This window comes from Bos taurus, chromosome 5 (genome assembly GCF_002263795.3).
Source record: "Bos taurus isolate L1 Dominette 01449 registration number 42190680 breed Hereford chromosome 5, ARS-UCD2.0, whole genome shotgun sequence".
NCBI lineage: Eukaryota > Metazoa > Chordata > Mammalia > Artiodactyla > Bovidae > Bos > Bos taurus.
Window position 1 is genome coordinate 4,766,909 of NC_037332.1, and position 17,093 is coordinate 4,784,001.

At 38.6% G+C, this 17,093-nt stretch overlaps 1 protein-coding gene and 1 pseudogene across 4 annotated transcripts in view; both read right to left on the reverse strand.

Annotated features, from left to right (window-relative positions):
- Nucleotides 1-232: 232 nt before the first annotated feature.
- LOC112446633 (cyclin-G2-like) lies at nt 233-1,201 on the reverse strand (annotated as a pseudogene).
- Nucleotides 1,202-15,179: 13,978 nt separating this feature from the next.
- Nucleotides 15,180-17,093, reverse strand: part of CAPS2 (calcyphosine 2) — a 50,830-nt gene continuing 48,916 nt past the window's right edge. For all 4 annotated transcript variants that reach the window (XM_003586036.6, XM_059886813.1, XM_059886814.1 and 1 more), the window contains one exon: nt 15,180-16,880. In XM_003586036.6, the coding sequence (XP_003586084.2) occupies nt 16,705-16,880 (176 nt within the window). In that variant the 3' untranslated portion in view covers nt 15,180-16,704. The remainder of the gene's footprint in view (nt 16,881-17,093) is intronic.

The following is a 17,093-nucleotide window of genomic DNA, read 5'->3' on the forward strand; positions in this document are numbered from 1 at the left end:
GTAAACCACCACCAACAACCCATTTGATAGCTCAAAATATGAAAATAAACCAGATCTGATTCAAATAATTATTGACAACAGGTGTTTCCATCTTTGTATTCCTGCCTAGATAGGGACTGGACCAAAAACTACCTACTTTCGTATTTATTACTCATAAGCTATATGTATACTTCAAAGTCTGACCCAGTGCAATTAGATTTCTAAGACGGACAGCACAGAGATGGCGCCACTTTTAAGTTGAAAAAGACAGCATGTCTTTGATCACTGAGCTGGGGAGAGAACTGCTGAGACCTGATTCTCTGAAACACATGTCTTCCAAGGCTTCACTTTCACTTTCATCAAGACAACAATCCTCAGGTATTGTTGACAACTCGGGAACATTGTATTTGCTGTCTTGGATGGTCTGGGCTCTGTACCTGGAAGTAATCCAAACCAGTTCCTTGCAACATTCAAGAGAAAATATTCAGCTAGTCTTTAGAAGCTATTTCCCTCCAGTAAAAGCACTCAGTATCATTAATTTTTGAATACTTTATAACAAGCTAGAGAAGTTGCAGTAATGAATTATGTTTCTACTTACGGATTGAAAAGGCACAGAACTAATACAGATGGCTCTGCTTTTGAAAAGACTACCAGAAAATTGCAAGCTTTAAGCGAAGCTTCCAATTTATCAAGGCTCAATATTTCTTTCCTCTCTGAAATATGAAGTATAATAGTCTTGGGTAAGCAAAAAAAAAAAAGTTTAATAAGCAGTATGTTCCATTTCATAGTCCTGATTTTTTTTTCCAAAATTATTTTTTCCTTTGTTTTCTGTCAGAAGCAATGCATTTACATTGACTAATCCAGATTACTTTTTGAGTAGATGAAACATTGCATTCTTTTTTAACTATTCTGGCAGCCAGCAAAAACAACAGACTCCAGTGAAAGACAAATTTTAGGGTCTACCTTCATAAAAGCCAAGAATCTGTCCAAAATATTGACAGCCAGGATAAAAGTTTATGTGCAAGATTGAAAATTTTAAAAGGTGCTTAAAGCCCTTAAATCTCAACATGTCTCTATCTTCAACACAACTTGTTATTGTTCTCAGAAGTAGCCTTCATCAGGCTCAGTCATTTTTTTGTGCTTGGAATTCCTGTTCCTGCTCCAGAGAGAGAGAGCTGACCTTCTTCCAGACTTCCAAGACCTGTGCTGCCACACCCTTCATCAGGTGGGAGACGGAGCATGTGGTCTGGAGAGGGGTGGGCACAGAGGAGCATACGGACCCTTCCCTGGGTCAGCGACCCGCCAGTGCAGCAGTCCCCCGGCAAGCACCCACTCCTCCCCCACCTCTGCGTCCCCTCCTCAGCCTCATAGTGGAGCTCAGTGCTACTGCCCACGCCCACCCTCCCGCTGGCAGCAGCTCCTCCTGCAGACTCTGCTCTCCCAGCAACTCTTCAGCAGAAGCTGGAGCAAACCTCTCCGTGTTCATCATATTTTTAATTTCCAAGGTGAAAAATTGCTCTTTGATTTTTTTTTCATAAGATCCCATTTTTGTCCCATTTTTTTTTCTACCCTTGATGATATAAACTATGACTTTCTTTTGGTTCTCTGTTCCATTGATTGCTTTTGTCCACATTTCTTTTTTTCTATTTATTTTTGGCTCTGCATTTTGAGTTGTCTTTTCTCAAATGTCCAGTTATTATCAGCACTCGTTCAAGTGTGAAAATGAGAAGCTGATTGGAGGACGTGCCTAGGTGTGGGTTGGTGGAAGGTATAAACCCGGCTGTCTAACAAAGCAGAAGCAGCTTCCTAGTCCAGCATTTTAATATGTAGATGTTTATATAACACCACTGCTCTTAGCACCAACAGATACTTTATCCTGTATCTGTTGTCGCTGAATCCAGAGCTCTGTGGCGTAGTTTCTCCAGACTGCACCTGTTGCCCCGAAGGATGGATATGTTGAGGTAGTTCCCTGACTTCTCAGGGAAGTGCAGGGGAGCAGGCAAGTTCAACCAATTGACGTACAGGTACTAAACCAATCAGGTCTTGTTCTAGGCGTTCTGCAAGGCAAATTAGATCAATTCTTGTAGGTACTTCACCTCCTGTAGGCATTTGGATTTCTATTTCTTCTACCCAAGTCCATCAAATCTTCCCCATCATTTTGTTATCTAAACATTTTTCGAAATCTTTCATCCATAGTTTTCTCCTTATGTTGTCTTTATCCTTGTGGTTAATCCTTTTTTGATTCTTCACTGGTATTTTAGTGAAGTTTTTGGAGGGAGAGCTAATGGACAAGAGTGGGCAATCCGCTAAACTTAACTGGAAGGGCTCAGTAGTTAGCAGTCAATATTTCTGAAACATTGGACAGTATGACAGCATGCATATGGATGGGTTGGAGGTCATACATATTGTTATATATCATTTGCAGCATTAGAATATTATTTATGACTCTACCTTCAAAGTATGATCAAAATTTGAACACTCCAGAAGCTGTCATCCTAATCCAGTGATGTCATTTTAAACCAGGACACCACCATCTGTCATGTGGACTGAAACAATGTAGCAAATGAGAAAAGCCAATCTGGATTTATTCTGACTGCCTGAAATCAGTCCAATAGCTGACTTCAGCTCCAAGTTATGCCTGCTAGCCTTCAGAGGAGAGGTCCTAGCTAAGGCTTGAACTGTTCAATGAGTACAATGCCTAGCAGTCGTTTCACAGAATAGGCTTTCAATTTCCCCCCAGATTTAAATCTGACCTAACATTCATTTCCTGCCTTAATATGTGCTCACCAGCCCCTTAACTCCCTTTCATTTCTGCCTTCTATAGAAGGGATATAGACCATTGACAACCGTGTATTCTATGGCAAGAGAAAGAGTGTGGAATATAAAGTAGAAAAAATCTCTTTAATGCAAGAAAAGATCTGTAATACATGAGCCTTCACTGACAAGAACAATCTCGGTTGATGTTTTGTAGTTTTGTCAAAATACATGCAGTAAACTTTCATTGAGTAACCAGCCTTCTCTTGCTGATTGTGTAAATACCATTCCTCAGCAAACCCATAAAGAAAGATGTGAATCACGTGGTCCTGAGAGGAGGTAGTTGCTCCAGTACTAAGGTTAGGAACTTAGCCTTGAACAGTTGACCACAAGTTCAGTTAATGCAGCTGGCAGAATGGTCCTGGGAGCATATGAAATACCTCTTTCAAGCCTGCCAGAATAATTTGGGAATGCTTCAAAGTGAGCTTATATATATATTTTTTTTAATATATATTTATATTTATATGATTTTACTTATTTAATTTAGTTGTTTAGTTTTGACTGCGCTGGGTCTTCGTTGCTGTGCAGGGGCTTTCTCTGGTTGTGGGCGAGCAGGCGCTGCTCTTCACCGTGTGCGCGGCTTCTCCTTGCAGGGGCTTCTCTTGTCGAGCAGCATGGGCTCTAGACGCTGGGGCTTCAGTATCCACAGCACTGCAGGCTTGGGAGTTGTGGCAGCAGGCTCTAGAGCACAGGTTCAGTAGTTGGGGCACCTGGGCTTAGTTGCCCTGTGGCATGTGGGATCCTCCCGAACCAGAGATCAAACCCATGTCTCCTGCATTGACTGGCAAATTCCTATTCTCTGCACCACCAGGGAAGTCTAGGGAGCTTTTCTGAAAACCAATGGACACGAGTGAAAATGCACGCCCCCCTCCACTTTTACCCCTAATTTTTCTAACCACGAGACCTGCCAACAATTAGGTTATGCCCATTCTCAACCACCTGCACTCTTTTTCCAAAAATCTTAAAATTTATCATGTATACCATGGACCCCATCTTGTCCCAAGCTACCTACTACTCCATCAGCACCTCATATTTTTTAATCTTCTCTTTTACCTTATCATTCTTATGTAGTACCCTTGCTTTATTCTCATAAATGCTTTTTGCCTTACTTTATTTTGCCCAATATTAATTCGGCCAGATTAACTTTTTTGAATGGTATATATATTTTTGAATGGTATATATTTCCTCACCCATTTCTGTGTAGTTTTGACTTAGGTGATTAGTTATTTAATTTGGGTGTCCCTTATAAGCAGAATGTGCCTAAAATTTTTATTCTTGTTATTCCATGTGATAAAAATCTGCCTGGTAAAATTAGCCCAGTTGTATTTATTATGGTTACTACTATATTATGATTTTTTTACAATCCTATTTTGTGGTTTCTGTTTATCCAGAGTTTTTCTTAGATTCCTTCCCTACTTATCTTCCATTTGATAACTATTGTTTACCTGTTTTATTTTTTATTGGGGTATACCTGATTAACAAACAATTTTGTGATAGTTTCAGCTGGATAGCAAAGTGACTTAGCCATACATATACACGTATCCATTCTCCCCCAATCTCCCCTCCCCTCCGGGCCGCCGCACAACACTGAGCAGAGTTCCGTGTGCTCTTCAGTAGGCCCTTGTTGGTTATCCATCTGAAATATAGCAACGTGTATATGTCCATTTTTATGTTTTCTTTTTTCTGTGATGGTTTTTAAAGCTGTAGATTGCATTTTTATTCTTTTTGGTGACGTCAACTAAAATGTTGACATGAGTATTTCACTGTAATTTTTAGCAAAATTTAACGGTATTTTTACCTCTGCCCCCAACCAATCATGTCATCTTTCACAATCCCTTCTCACACAATGTTATTGTTGTTTAGAGTTTTCATTTTATTCTTTATTTTAAATACACATACAAAATAACTTTTTATCATCCATTAAGTTATTTTAATATTTTGTCATTTGCTTGCATTTGGAGCAGAAGATATGAACTGTCTTTGAGTGGAAGCCCTTTAATCTACGAACATGTGTAAGTCTCTCCCCACTATTCGGAGGAGTTCCAGTGCTGTCAACAGATTCTCAAAGGGGGATGTTATTGAAAGATTAAAAATCACTCACCTTTAGCATAAAATCCAAGTACCTTTATAAGGCATGCAAGACGATCCAGGACCTGCTCTTACCCATCCCTCTGGCCTTCCGTCACTCCTTGTTGGACTAGTCAAATTCCAGCCAAAGTAAACTATGGGAACACCCACACCCACACCCACACCCACACACACACACCCCACCTCCTAGGCGGGCCTTTACTTCTGTGCATTTGCTCTTGCCTTTCTCCTCCACGCTTCTCCCATCCCCGTCCCTGACACTCACTGACTCCCCTCGTCCTTTAAGAAGTATCTCTGGGTTCAGTTCCTGTAAGCATTTTCCTCTGGTTAGCCACCACCATCACATGGCTGGGGCTTCCATAGTTCCTGATATTTCATAGTTTGGTTTATATTATACAACACAGCTGTTTCCCACGTGAGATAGTCACACAAGTGTAGTAACTCTGTGGTTTGTGTTTGCACACTCTCAGTGCACGGCACAGGGCCTGACATACAGTAAGTACTCAGTATAAACTTGCTGAAGGAAGTAACAAAGAACTATGGGCCTGCTTATGGGTAAAAAGCAATTAGGCTAAACACTTTGAATTAAGATTAGTGTTTATCTATAGCTTCAGAATTAGCCAACCATAAGGAACACCAGTGAGACTCTTGATGAAGAAACTAGAATTCAATGATTTAGTTGGAAAATAATGCTCTACAGGGCTTGGACAAAATAAATGTGTGTGTAAACATACACATGAGGCATATATTTTTATTCCATTTTTCTAACAGATGACTTCTTCTGACTGAGTCCTGAGGAAAAGCTTGCTCAGAAGATACGATTGATAGGTCCTAACTTGGGAATGGGACAGTGGAGCTTTCAAAGTAACAGAGGAAAACTGGGAAACAATAATCTGACTTCACTGAGAAATATCTTTAAGCCAAGGAAAGGACAGAGCCTCATATAAACATGCTGTTTATAAAACAGAGATAGTCAAGAAAAATGTGAAGAACAGCAAATATTTAATATAAGGAATATGGATATTATAACATTGCAGTCCAGCCTTAAAACATGCAAAGAAAACTCCTGAATAGTAGAGCAAAATTGATAATCAAAAGCAGGAGAACAGTAAACAGCTTCCTACCAGGAAACCACATTGAAGAGTGCTTTGGACTACCAAAGACAGTGGACGGATGTCTCCAGAAGTCTAAAGAGAGAGCAGGGAGCCATGCTGAAAGAGGCCACTTAGAACACTGAGGACTAAAATGTTACAGGAAAACTCAAAAAGTAAATCTGTAGGTGTCTTATAAACTGACTACTCACTTTAGTGATTCCTAAATAATAGAGAGGAGAAGATAAAAGTGATCATTTAAAAGGGCGAGAAGGAAATATTCAGAAGGAGAAGTTGGTGTGGAATTTAAGTAACTCTAGTAATTTTGGTAACATAACTTACAAAAATGTCAGTTCTTCACAAAGGATTCATAAGGAAATATGACAGGATAGACAAGATAAATATATGATATAAAAGTGATCTGAAAATATTGGGATTATTGAGGTAGATACAATTTTAGTATTATGTCAATGAACACATATTTATTTTGTATTTATGTTCCAGACACAAAGCCAGGAACTGTGCCAATGAGAATATAGTAATGAACAATTAAAAATGTCAATTGTCTTCTCAAGGAAGATAATAATTGATTTAGACAATACCAGTGGCAAAGTGATATAAAGGGTAAAGAGAATGTTGCTGCTGCTGCTAAGTCGCTTCAGTCGTGTCCGACTCTGTGCAACCCCATAGACGGCAGCCCACCAGGCTCCCCCATCCCTGTGATTCTCCAGGCAAGAACACTGGAGCGGGTTGCCATTTCCTTCTCCAATGCATGAAACTGAAAAGTGAAGTCACTCAGTCGTGTCCCGTGTCCGACTCTGCAACCCCATGGACTGCAGCCTACCAGGCTCCTCTGTCCATGGGAGTTTCCAGGCAAGTGTACTGGAGTGGGGTGCCATTGCCTTCTCTGAAGAGAATGTTATGGACAGTATTAAAAAAAAGGAGTCCTAATATTTCTGACATCCCTCTGGGTCATCCCAGTGCACCAGCCCTGAGCACCATCTCATGCATCATCAAACCTGGACTAGCAATTCGTTTCACATATGATAATATACATGTTTCAATGCCATTCTCCCAAATCATCCCACCCTTGCCCTCTCCCACAGAGTCCAAAAGACTATTCTATACATCTGTGTCTCTTTTGCTGTCTCACACGTGGGGTTATCATTACCACCTTTCTAAATTCCATATATATGCATTAGTATACTGTATTGGTGTTTTTCTTTCTGACTTACTTCACTCTATATAATAAGCTCCAGTTTCATCCACCTCATTAGAACTGATTCAAATGTATTCTTTTTAATGGCTGAGTAATATTCCATTGTGTATATGTACCACAGCTCAGAGAGCATTTTTTAGTCCAGTTTGTACCATGAAGATCTAGCATAGGAAAACCCTTCCTTCTCAGTCTCAGTAGAAACTCAACATTTACTCTTCCACCCCAGGTGGGCCCATATCCATTATAATCTCCTTAGACTCCCCCTGGACTTCCCTGGTTGTTCAGGCAGTAAAGAATCTGCCTGCAGTACAGGAGACTGGGGTTCAATTCCTGGATAGGGAAGATCCTCTGGAGAAGGGAATGGCTACCCACTCCAGTATTCTGGCCTGGAGAATTCCATGGACAGAGGAGCATAGCAGGCTAAAGTCCATGGGGTTACAAAGAGTCAGACATGACAGAGCAACTAACACACACACACACACACACACCACTCCAGATAGAAGAAGTTTAGATCCTGAATGGAGTTGTTGGCATTTCTACTTCAGATCTTGGAACAATAAAAACAAAGCTTGCTTCTCTTCTTGGAGTAGGACTGGAGGGATCTCGTCTATTCTTTTCTGTATCTTATAGGAATAAGAACCAAGCATAAATTATTATCTTCACAAATTATGTTATATTTATCTGAGTCATTGGTGAAACTGTTAGAGGAAATAAAATACTTTCAGCAAGAAAATTACATGATACTTAATCTAAGACCATAATAAATAAACTCCGTAGTTGCCAGAACTAACATAATATAAAGAGTAACGGCTACAGTGGTAAAATACATGTTCTGCGAGGTTTTACATTACTCTTCAATTTGGTGATCTTTCATAAAGTATAACATTTTAGAGTCTATGTATCACACATTCTATCAGATAACTTTCTACCACACAACTGAAATCACAGGCATATCATCTCTGTTTCCTCCTTTAGTGTCTCCAAAGAATTTTATAAACTGTTGCCATATTAATTAAATCCCCTGAATACTTGACAAAATGTTTTTAGTATCCTTGCTTTATTCAAAGTTTGACATGAAAGTGAAGGTGAAAGTCACTCAGTCGTGTCTGACTCTTTGTGACCCCAAGACTATACAGTCCATGGAATTCTCTAGGCCAGAATACTGGAGTGGGTAGCCGTTCCCTTCTCCAGGGGCTCTTCCCAACCCAGGGATCGAACCCAGGTCTCTGGCATTGCAAGCGGATTCTTTACCAGCTAAGCTACCAGGGGAGCCCAAGAATACTGGAGTGGGTAGCCTATCCCTTCTCCAGGTATCTTCCTGACCCAGGAATTGAACTGGGGTCTCCTGCATTGCAGGCAGATTCTTTACCAGCTGAGCTACCAGGGAAGCCAAAAAATTAACCCCAAAACTTAGCAGCTTAAAGCAACCATTTTATTTTGTTCACAAAGTTATGGATCAATTATACCTCAAAAAATCTGAAATTTAGAAAAAAAAAAAAAAGAATATGGAAGCACTAAGAGTTCAGCTGGGTGGTTCTCATTTGGAGTCCATCATATAAATATAGTGAGATGGGCCTGAAATCAACCCAAAATGACTCACTCACCTGGCAGATAATTGATACCTGCTCCTGGCTGGGAATGCAGATCTGGCTATTGATTACAGCATCTGCATTTGGCCTCTGCAATTTTTCAGTCATGTAGTCTGACTTTTTACCTTGTGGCTTAAAAGTATCAACAAACATGGCAGAAATTAGGTGACTGTTTCTTGCCTAATCTGAGAAGTAACACAGCATTAATGCAGCCAAAACCATTGTTAGAAACAAGTAACAAGTTATCCAGAACCAAGCAGAGGGGAAATGGATCCCACTTCCTGATGTGAAGCCAAATTCACTACATAAGAACACTATATGGGGTGACATATTATTGCGGCCATCTTTGGGAAAAATCACTTATAGAATTACAGACAAACAATTGTCTTAATGTAACACATCAAGCATATTAGGAATGTTGCCTAAAGTCTCTATGGATATAAAATTAGTCTTCCATATGTGTGTGTATTAGTCTCTCAGTCATGTCCAACTCTTTGTGATCCCATGGACTGTAGCCCTCCAGGCTCTTCTGTCCATGGTATTCTCCAAGCAAGGATACTGGAGTGGGCTGCCATTTCCTTTTCCAGGGGCTCCTCCCAACCCAGGGATTGAACCCAGGTCTCTTGCATTGAAGACAGATTATTTTACCATTTGAACCACCAGGGTATTTTATTACTGATCACTAAATAATTGATAGCCTTAATACAAGATTTTTAATTTCATTCATTGATTTGATAAAGGAAGAGAATTGATAATAATGAGAAGTTTATTAGATGCAGGAGTAAATGGTGACATACAAATTATTTCTACCCATGATGTACATCTCTTTAAAAGAATAGCTCTTTTAAAAAAGGTGAAAAAAAAACAGTTTTTAAGATTGCCATCAGGGATTAATCAGAAAAAAATAAGAAAAATTTTGATTATTTCAAGCAAGAAAACAAAGGAATTATATCTTACATTTTTCTGCTAGATTGTGCTAAACACTGTATCTAGATATGTATTTACATTTACATCTTTAATTATATCCAATTGTACACGTATATTCAACCTTCAGATGAAGAAGTAGAGACTCAGTGATACTAAATTGCTTCCCAAAGTCCTATAGCTGATTTAGACCAGGGCTCAAGTTTGAAGGCCGTATTGTGACTTTAAAGCTTGTGCTCTTTCCACATCATTTGTATTACAATATTACTGTAAGCACATACTTTTCCTTAATTTAGTGGTCATCTGAATACTTCTCCCAAATTACTGTTCCTTGACAACTTAAAAATTCTACAAGAATCTCTTCAACTACTGGATAAATGTGCAACTTTGATAAGTGATTTCCTTGAATTGCAATCATTTGTTTCACATTGGCTTTCTCACCACTAAAACTCTCAAAAAACTCAACAGTTACAAAGGTGAGGAATCTTCATTTATATATAAATGCATTCAGCCATGGTTCAGAAATCCCATTCTAACTTGATGAAAAGAATCCTTAAACACAACAGGGACCGTGATTGTTTTCTCCTTGCATAAAATTTTTCACAGAGAGGTAATTTTTTCATTCAAATCCTTCCAGATAATTTTGTATACCCAAAAACTATACAAATCAGCTTATATGAGTTATTAAAGAGAGAAATCTGACAATGTGTATCCACTAATGCTTTCCTAAAATCTCCATGACCAAATTTCCAAAACCTTTGCTGTTTCAGTTTTTACTGATATGTAGAACCTTTTAATTGCCATCTCAATACCTAATAATCGAGTATTTTCAGAACGGTGTGTTATTATTAATATTATTCCCCTGGAATGACACAGACAGCTCTTCCATGCTCTACTACGCCTAGTTTATGCTTGTGATAGTAATCATGAATTCGAATTTTTAACTCTGTTTTCGGCATTATGCCATGCCATATTTGTGTCTGGGTGCCTACTGCAATGTCTGACCAAGAACTGCAGCTGTCAACTGACAGCTAATTTAGGAGTAGCTAGTTTAGTTGCAACAAGTAATAGATTCTTTGTAGTAATTCTGACATCCCCTCCCTCCCTCAAATCTTTGAGGTTAGTGAAAACTAGCTATTCCTTCTGTCCTCACTATCTAGTTACAATGAAATAAATTTCAGAGTAAATTCTGCCACATGTACAGACATTTATTAATGAGCACATCTTAGCAAGGAGGCACAGATAGATTCCACAGCCTCTTCTGTAAACTCAGTGAAATTGCAGCAGCCTGCCCTTTTGGGAACTCCAGTCAATGTTATACCTGAATGGCTCACCAGAGGAAGCTGCAGCAACACTCCAGGGAAGGGATCTGGTTACTGGATCTTTAACAACCGGTTAGTCTAAAGTTGTTCTGATCCCCAGGTGGACACAAGACTATTTAGGCCTCTCATAAGAAGGTGCTTTCATGAATAAAACCCACTGTATTTAGGAGGCTAATTATCTAGTGAATATAATAGCTTCTGAGCAGTGAGGCCTTGTTGATGAAGTGCAGTCTGTGCATTCTTTATTAGGGAAACTTACTGCTCCAATAACTGAATTTTTCAGGAAACTGCACATTCATACTATTTACATGGTCTGTGCTAAAATGTTAATGCAAAACTATTCAAAAATAAGAACCATTAAACGTTTAGCTCAGTTCAGTCACTCAGTCATGTCCAACTCTTTGCATCCCCATAGAGTGTAGCACGCCATGCCTCCCTGTCCACCAACTCCCAGAGCTTGCTCAAACTCATGTCCATCGAGTCGGTGATGCCATCCACCCATTTCATCCTCTTTTGTCCTTGTCTCTTCCTGCCTTCAGTCTTTCCCAGCATCAGGGTCTTTTCCAGTGAGTCAGTTCTTTGCATCAGGTTGCCAAAGTATTGGAGCTTCATCTTCAACATCATTCCTTCCAATGAACACCCAGGACTAATCTCCTTTACGATGGACTGGTTTAATCTCCTTGCAGTCCAAGGGACTCTCAAAAGTCTTCTCCAACACCACAGCTCAAAAAGCATCAGTTCTTCAGCACTCAGCTTTCTTTATAGTCCAACTCTCACATCCATAAATGACTACTGGAAAAACCATAGCTTTGATTAAATAGATCTTTGTTGGCAAAGTGATGCCTGTGCTTTCTAATATGCTGTCTAGATTGGTCATAGCTTTTCTTCCAAGCAGCAAGCGTCTTTTAATTTCATGACTGCAGTCACCATCTGCAGTGAATCTGGAGCCCAAGAAAATAAAGCCTTTTGAGGTTTCCATCATTTCCACATTTATTCTCCATTAACAGTTGCTGCTTACTAAATCTCACATGTATCCTGTCAAGAGATTTTGATTTAACACCAACCACAGGTCAGACACCGTGCTAGACACCAGAGTCATAATGCTGATTAAGATATGGTTTTTATCCTCAAGGATCTTACAAACTAGTGGGAGAAACACAAGCAAAGTAATCACTATAGTATAAAGTGATAAATGCCAGATTAAAGGCACCAGGGGCCAACGGGATCCCAAAGAAGAGCGACCAAATCAGACTCAAAAGTTTGTCTGATTGTAGCTTCTACAAGAAATGGTTCTCGAGGTAGTCTATGAGCTAATTGGGATGCACTGAGTGGAATAAATAATTTTGGACAAAAGTATTATAGCAGAACAGTTCTGAAGGAAGAGAAGTTTGAAATCTCACAGCCCGTTTTAAAACTGTACATAGTTCAGAATGGCTGGAGGGTCATGGAGAGTGAGCGGAGTGGAAAGAGAGGAACTCGGGGGACAAGGTCAGTGAGGTTTATATGTTAAGGTAAGGAGTTTGAACTTTCCTGAAAGATACGGAGTACAGGGGAGGGTTTTAATCATGTTTAGTTTTGGAAGATCATTCCAATAGTAATGCGTAGGATGGATGGAAGTAGGATTGGGAAGGGACAGTTGATGAGGGGGTATGTGGTAAAAGCTCGAGTAAAGGCATAAGCAACTGAGAATAGTAAAGGGGCAGATTCAAAAGAAGGAAACCAGAGGACTCGAGACTGAGTGGATATAAAGTGAGAGAAAAACATAGACGATCTCTGCCTCGGGCAACTGTATGGATGGTGTTACACAATAGGTGTAAATGACTGAATGAAGAAATGATCAAATGAACAGTGACTCCAATATGAAGCATTTATTCTTGACTTTAGGATGACATCCAGGGCTTCCCACACGGCACCAGTGGTAAAGAACCCGCCTGCCAGTGCTGGAGACATAAGAGATGTGGGTTCAGTCCCTCAGTTGGGAAGATCCCTGGAGGAGGGCACGGCAACCCACTCCAGTATTCTTTCCTGGAGAATTCCATGGACAGAGGAGCCTGGCAGGCTGCAGTACAGGGGGTCGCAAAGATTCGGGCACAACTGAAGTGACTTAGCATGGACGGATGAAGACATCCAATAAATAAGTTGTCCTTAGGAGTTATAGAAACATCAAAGTGGAAGGCAACGATGAGAGCTTTCTGTCTTATCAGTTACTAATACAATCCACTGGATTCTCCTTCTCTTGCATGGCTTCTGGTTTTACAGGCTCAGGTCCTTGTAATTCTTTAAGCACTTTCACTGTCAATGTTTATTCTCGCTGGTCAACTTAGTAGTGATTATAACTTGTTACAGTATATATTTTATTTTGCAAGCTCTATAATCTCATAAGTACATGTTAAATAATCTGTAGTTAGCATAGCTTACTTTACACAATTCTCTCTTGAAGTAACGGAGAAAGCAATGGCACCCCACTCCAGTACTCTTGCCTGGAAAATCCCATGGACGGAGGAGCCTGGTGGGCTGCAGTCCATGGGGTCGCTAAGAGTCAGGCACGACTGAGTGACTTCACTTTCACTTTTTACTTTCATACATTGGAAAAGGAAATGGCAACCCACTCCAGTGTTCTTGCCTGGAGAATCCCATGGACGGAGGAGCCTCGTGGGCTGCCGTCCATGGGGTCGCACAGAGTCAGACACGACTGAAGCGACTTAGCAGCAGCAGCTCTTGAAGTAATGGACAGGTTAGATTTAGAAATTGAAAGTAATTAATAAACTAAGATGTGTTTTACAGCTGCATCAATATTATGAATTATTCTAAGTGACTCTCCCTGTGCAGAATCACTGGTTCATTAAGCACATATATTCATATATTTAAAATAAGAACATACACTTTTATCTATATTCCAGTTGCTCTATCATATAAATGTATATTCTTTCCTAATTAAATATAGCTAAACATTCCTAAATAATATCTCTTTTCTAATAAAATGTAAATTTTCCCTGAAAATTCTATAAAACTTTAAGTGTAAGAATAGAAACAGTAAAATCAAGATATAGAATTCAATAAACAGTATGGTTAACTGGAAAAGCAATTCTATACCATAAACAAGTAACTAACCTTTTAAAGATCTTGAGAACAGTGAAATGCATGTAACTATAAACTTCATGTAAAATCATCACAACATATAACTATTTTAAAGCTTATCAAGAGATTTTTTTAGAATATGAAGCCTGTATTTTTAAATATAATGTCAGAAGTCAGTTATTATGCTATGGATGTTTGAAAATGTAGTTTCTATTAAATGCTCTTCTATGAAACGGAATACTGAATAGTAGATTTTACTATACCAAAGCCAAAGAAGAATGTAGACAATGGGACAAAAGCAGAATGATCTATTGTGCCACCAATTATAATTTAACAAGATATGTCAAATAACATATTGAATACGTATTTTATAGCTTTAATAGGAAAATGACAGTGTAAAATAGTAAGAAATTAACTATAAAAAAGTTACATCCCTAAAATACAGGAATCACAAATATTCAGAGAATCACATGAATATTTATATTAAGAGTCTGGAGGTTTATTTAAGAATAGGCTGTCCTATTAGTATGTTAAACCCTAGGAGAATCCTAATCTATAGGGTTTTAAATGACTACAGTTGGAGAAATTTTTCCAAGATAAAGCATGTGACTCAAAAATAGTGTTACAGACTTATTTCTGTCAAAACATCTTCCAGCATATTGTTTTAATTGAAATACCCTAATTGAAAAAAAGTCCAAGGAATAAATAATTTAGCTAGTGAAAATAGCACTGAAATACTCATGCATACTTTGTTTCTGATTATTCAGTAGAAAGTTTTAATACCTCCTTGAATCCTGAAAAAGTACTACTTTAAATTTATGGAGTTCACACACATCACACTTCTGATAATGTTGCCAAGGGTATAGATGAATGCAGTTATATGCCAAAATTTATTTTTTATAAAGTATGTATTTTCATTTTGAACCACTTCTTATTTAGCTTGACACTGTTTTTTTTAATCTGTTATCATAATATATAAAATTTTAAATTATAAACTTGAAAACAACTCTATAAAGTTCTTCTTCTCTCTGTATATCCAAGAAGTGAGAAACATAGAAGAATTCAGAAAGAATGATTGCATCTAACTTTTAAATATTTATTTAGAAAAAGAAATGTCTCAGTTGTTTAGTATACCAAAAGAGGTACTATTTATAATAGCATACATTCATTTTAGGACACAAATGAACTTTTTACAATTTGGTTAAGGATTATTAAATTATCCCTTAGTCCATATAAGTGATAACATACTTTTTAAAATCTTTATTTGATATTCAAGGAAAATATTTATCTTCCCACTATGTGTTGCTTCTAGTTAAATAATAACTGTATGCAGATAATAAGAATTACACAGATTAAAACCTGCACACTTAAAAACAGAATAAAAGAACAGATAGAACTGGACACTACAATAATTACATTGTGCTCTATTGAACAAACAATAGTACATTATTTGGGAGACAAGTAAGTGCTTAAATAAGCATTTTTGATGTAAACCTCCATCATTCTAAATATTCATGTTACAGAAAATACCCATAATCACACTGCATGGAAAATTTCTTTTGCATATCCTTCAATTCATTTAGGGAGAAGGCAATGGCACCCCACTCCAGTACTGTTGCCCGGAAAATCCCATGGATGGAGGAGCCTGGTGAGCTGCAGTCCATGGGGTCGCTAAGAGTCAAACACGACTGAGTGACTTCACTTTCACTTTCCACTTTCATGCATTCGAGAAGGAAATGGCAACCCACTCCAGTGTTCTTGCCTGGAGAATACAGGATACAGGAGAATACATGGACAGAGAATCCTGGTAGGCTGCAGTCAATGGGGTCGTACAGAGTCGGACACGACTGAAGTGACTTGGCAGGCAGCAGCAATTCATTTAACATTTTCAGATGTTTGAAGCAAGCTGATCTAATCCAATCTCATAGGCTTTGGGCCTAAGTCTCGTTCATCAAATTGAGAATGGTGTCAATTACATTTTGGGGAATAGGTAGCAAAAAAATCAATGGGCAAGAAACTTGGTTTCACATACCTGCTCTCCTATTGTTTGAGACAGATGTTACTTTCCTATGAAGGCTAATAAAAATGACCTCTAAAATATATTGAAGATAAGTAATAAATCAAAAAGACAGATCAATGAAGTGAAGTTCCTTAGTCGTGTCCGACTCTTTGCGACCCCGTGGACAGTAGCCTACCAGGCTCCACCATCCATGGGATTTTCCAGGCAAGAATACTGGAGTGGGCTGCCATTTCCTTCTCCAGGGGATCTTCCCAACCCAGGGATCAAACCTGGGTCTCCTGTATTGCAGACAGACGCTTTACCGTCTGAGCCACCAGGGAAGTCAAAAAGACAGATCATTATAAATTATAAACAGGTGAGCACGGGCATGCATATGTGTGTGACTACACGGGCATGCATATGTGTGTGACTACACATATACTCTTCCATCTGTCTTTCTGAATGCTTCTCCTTCCAGGCTCAGCTTTTTTAAGAGCACAACAAACAGAATAAAAAGAATCATAGAGATATACATTCTGGTGTTTGATACTTCACATTCATCTCTCCATGCTTAGTGCTGGTGACATATTCATTTAAAAACCTAAATCCCCCAAGGAGTACATAAGACATTGACAAAATCTTCATCATCTACTATCCCTATACTTAGACCTTCATAGTAATCTTCAAATTCACCATATGACACCTCATCAGACTTGCTGCAGGCATCTTTTAACGTCTCTAGAAAAGATGATTTGATTTCTTCCTCTGTGGAGTGTCCTGTAAAATAGTACTGACTATGAAACCATGTCCTTAAAATTCCAGTAAAATGGCTGATGATAAATACTTAAGTCACCTGATGAAATCTTTTCAGCAATTTGAAATCTTAGGTCAAACTACCCATCAATTTATTTAAACATTTACTTGCATGAACTAGAATTTAATGATGGAGACTTAAGTATATATTTGATGCATCTTTTAAAACAGTCTGAT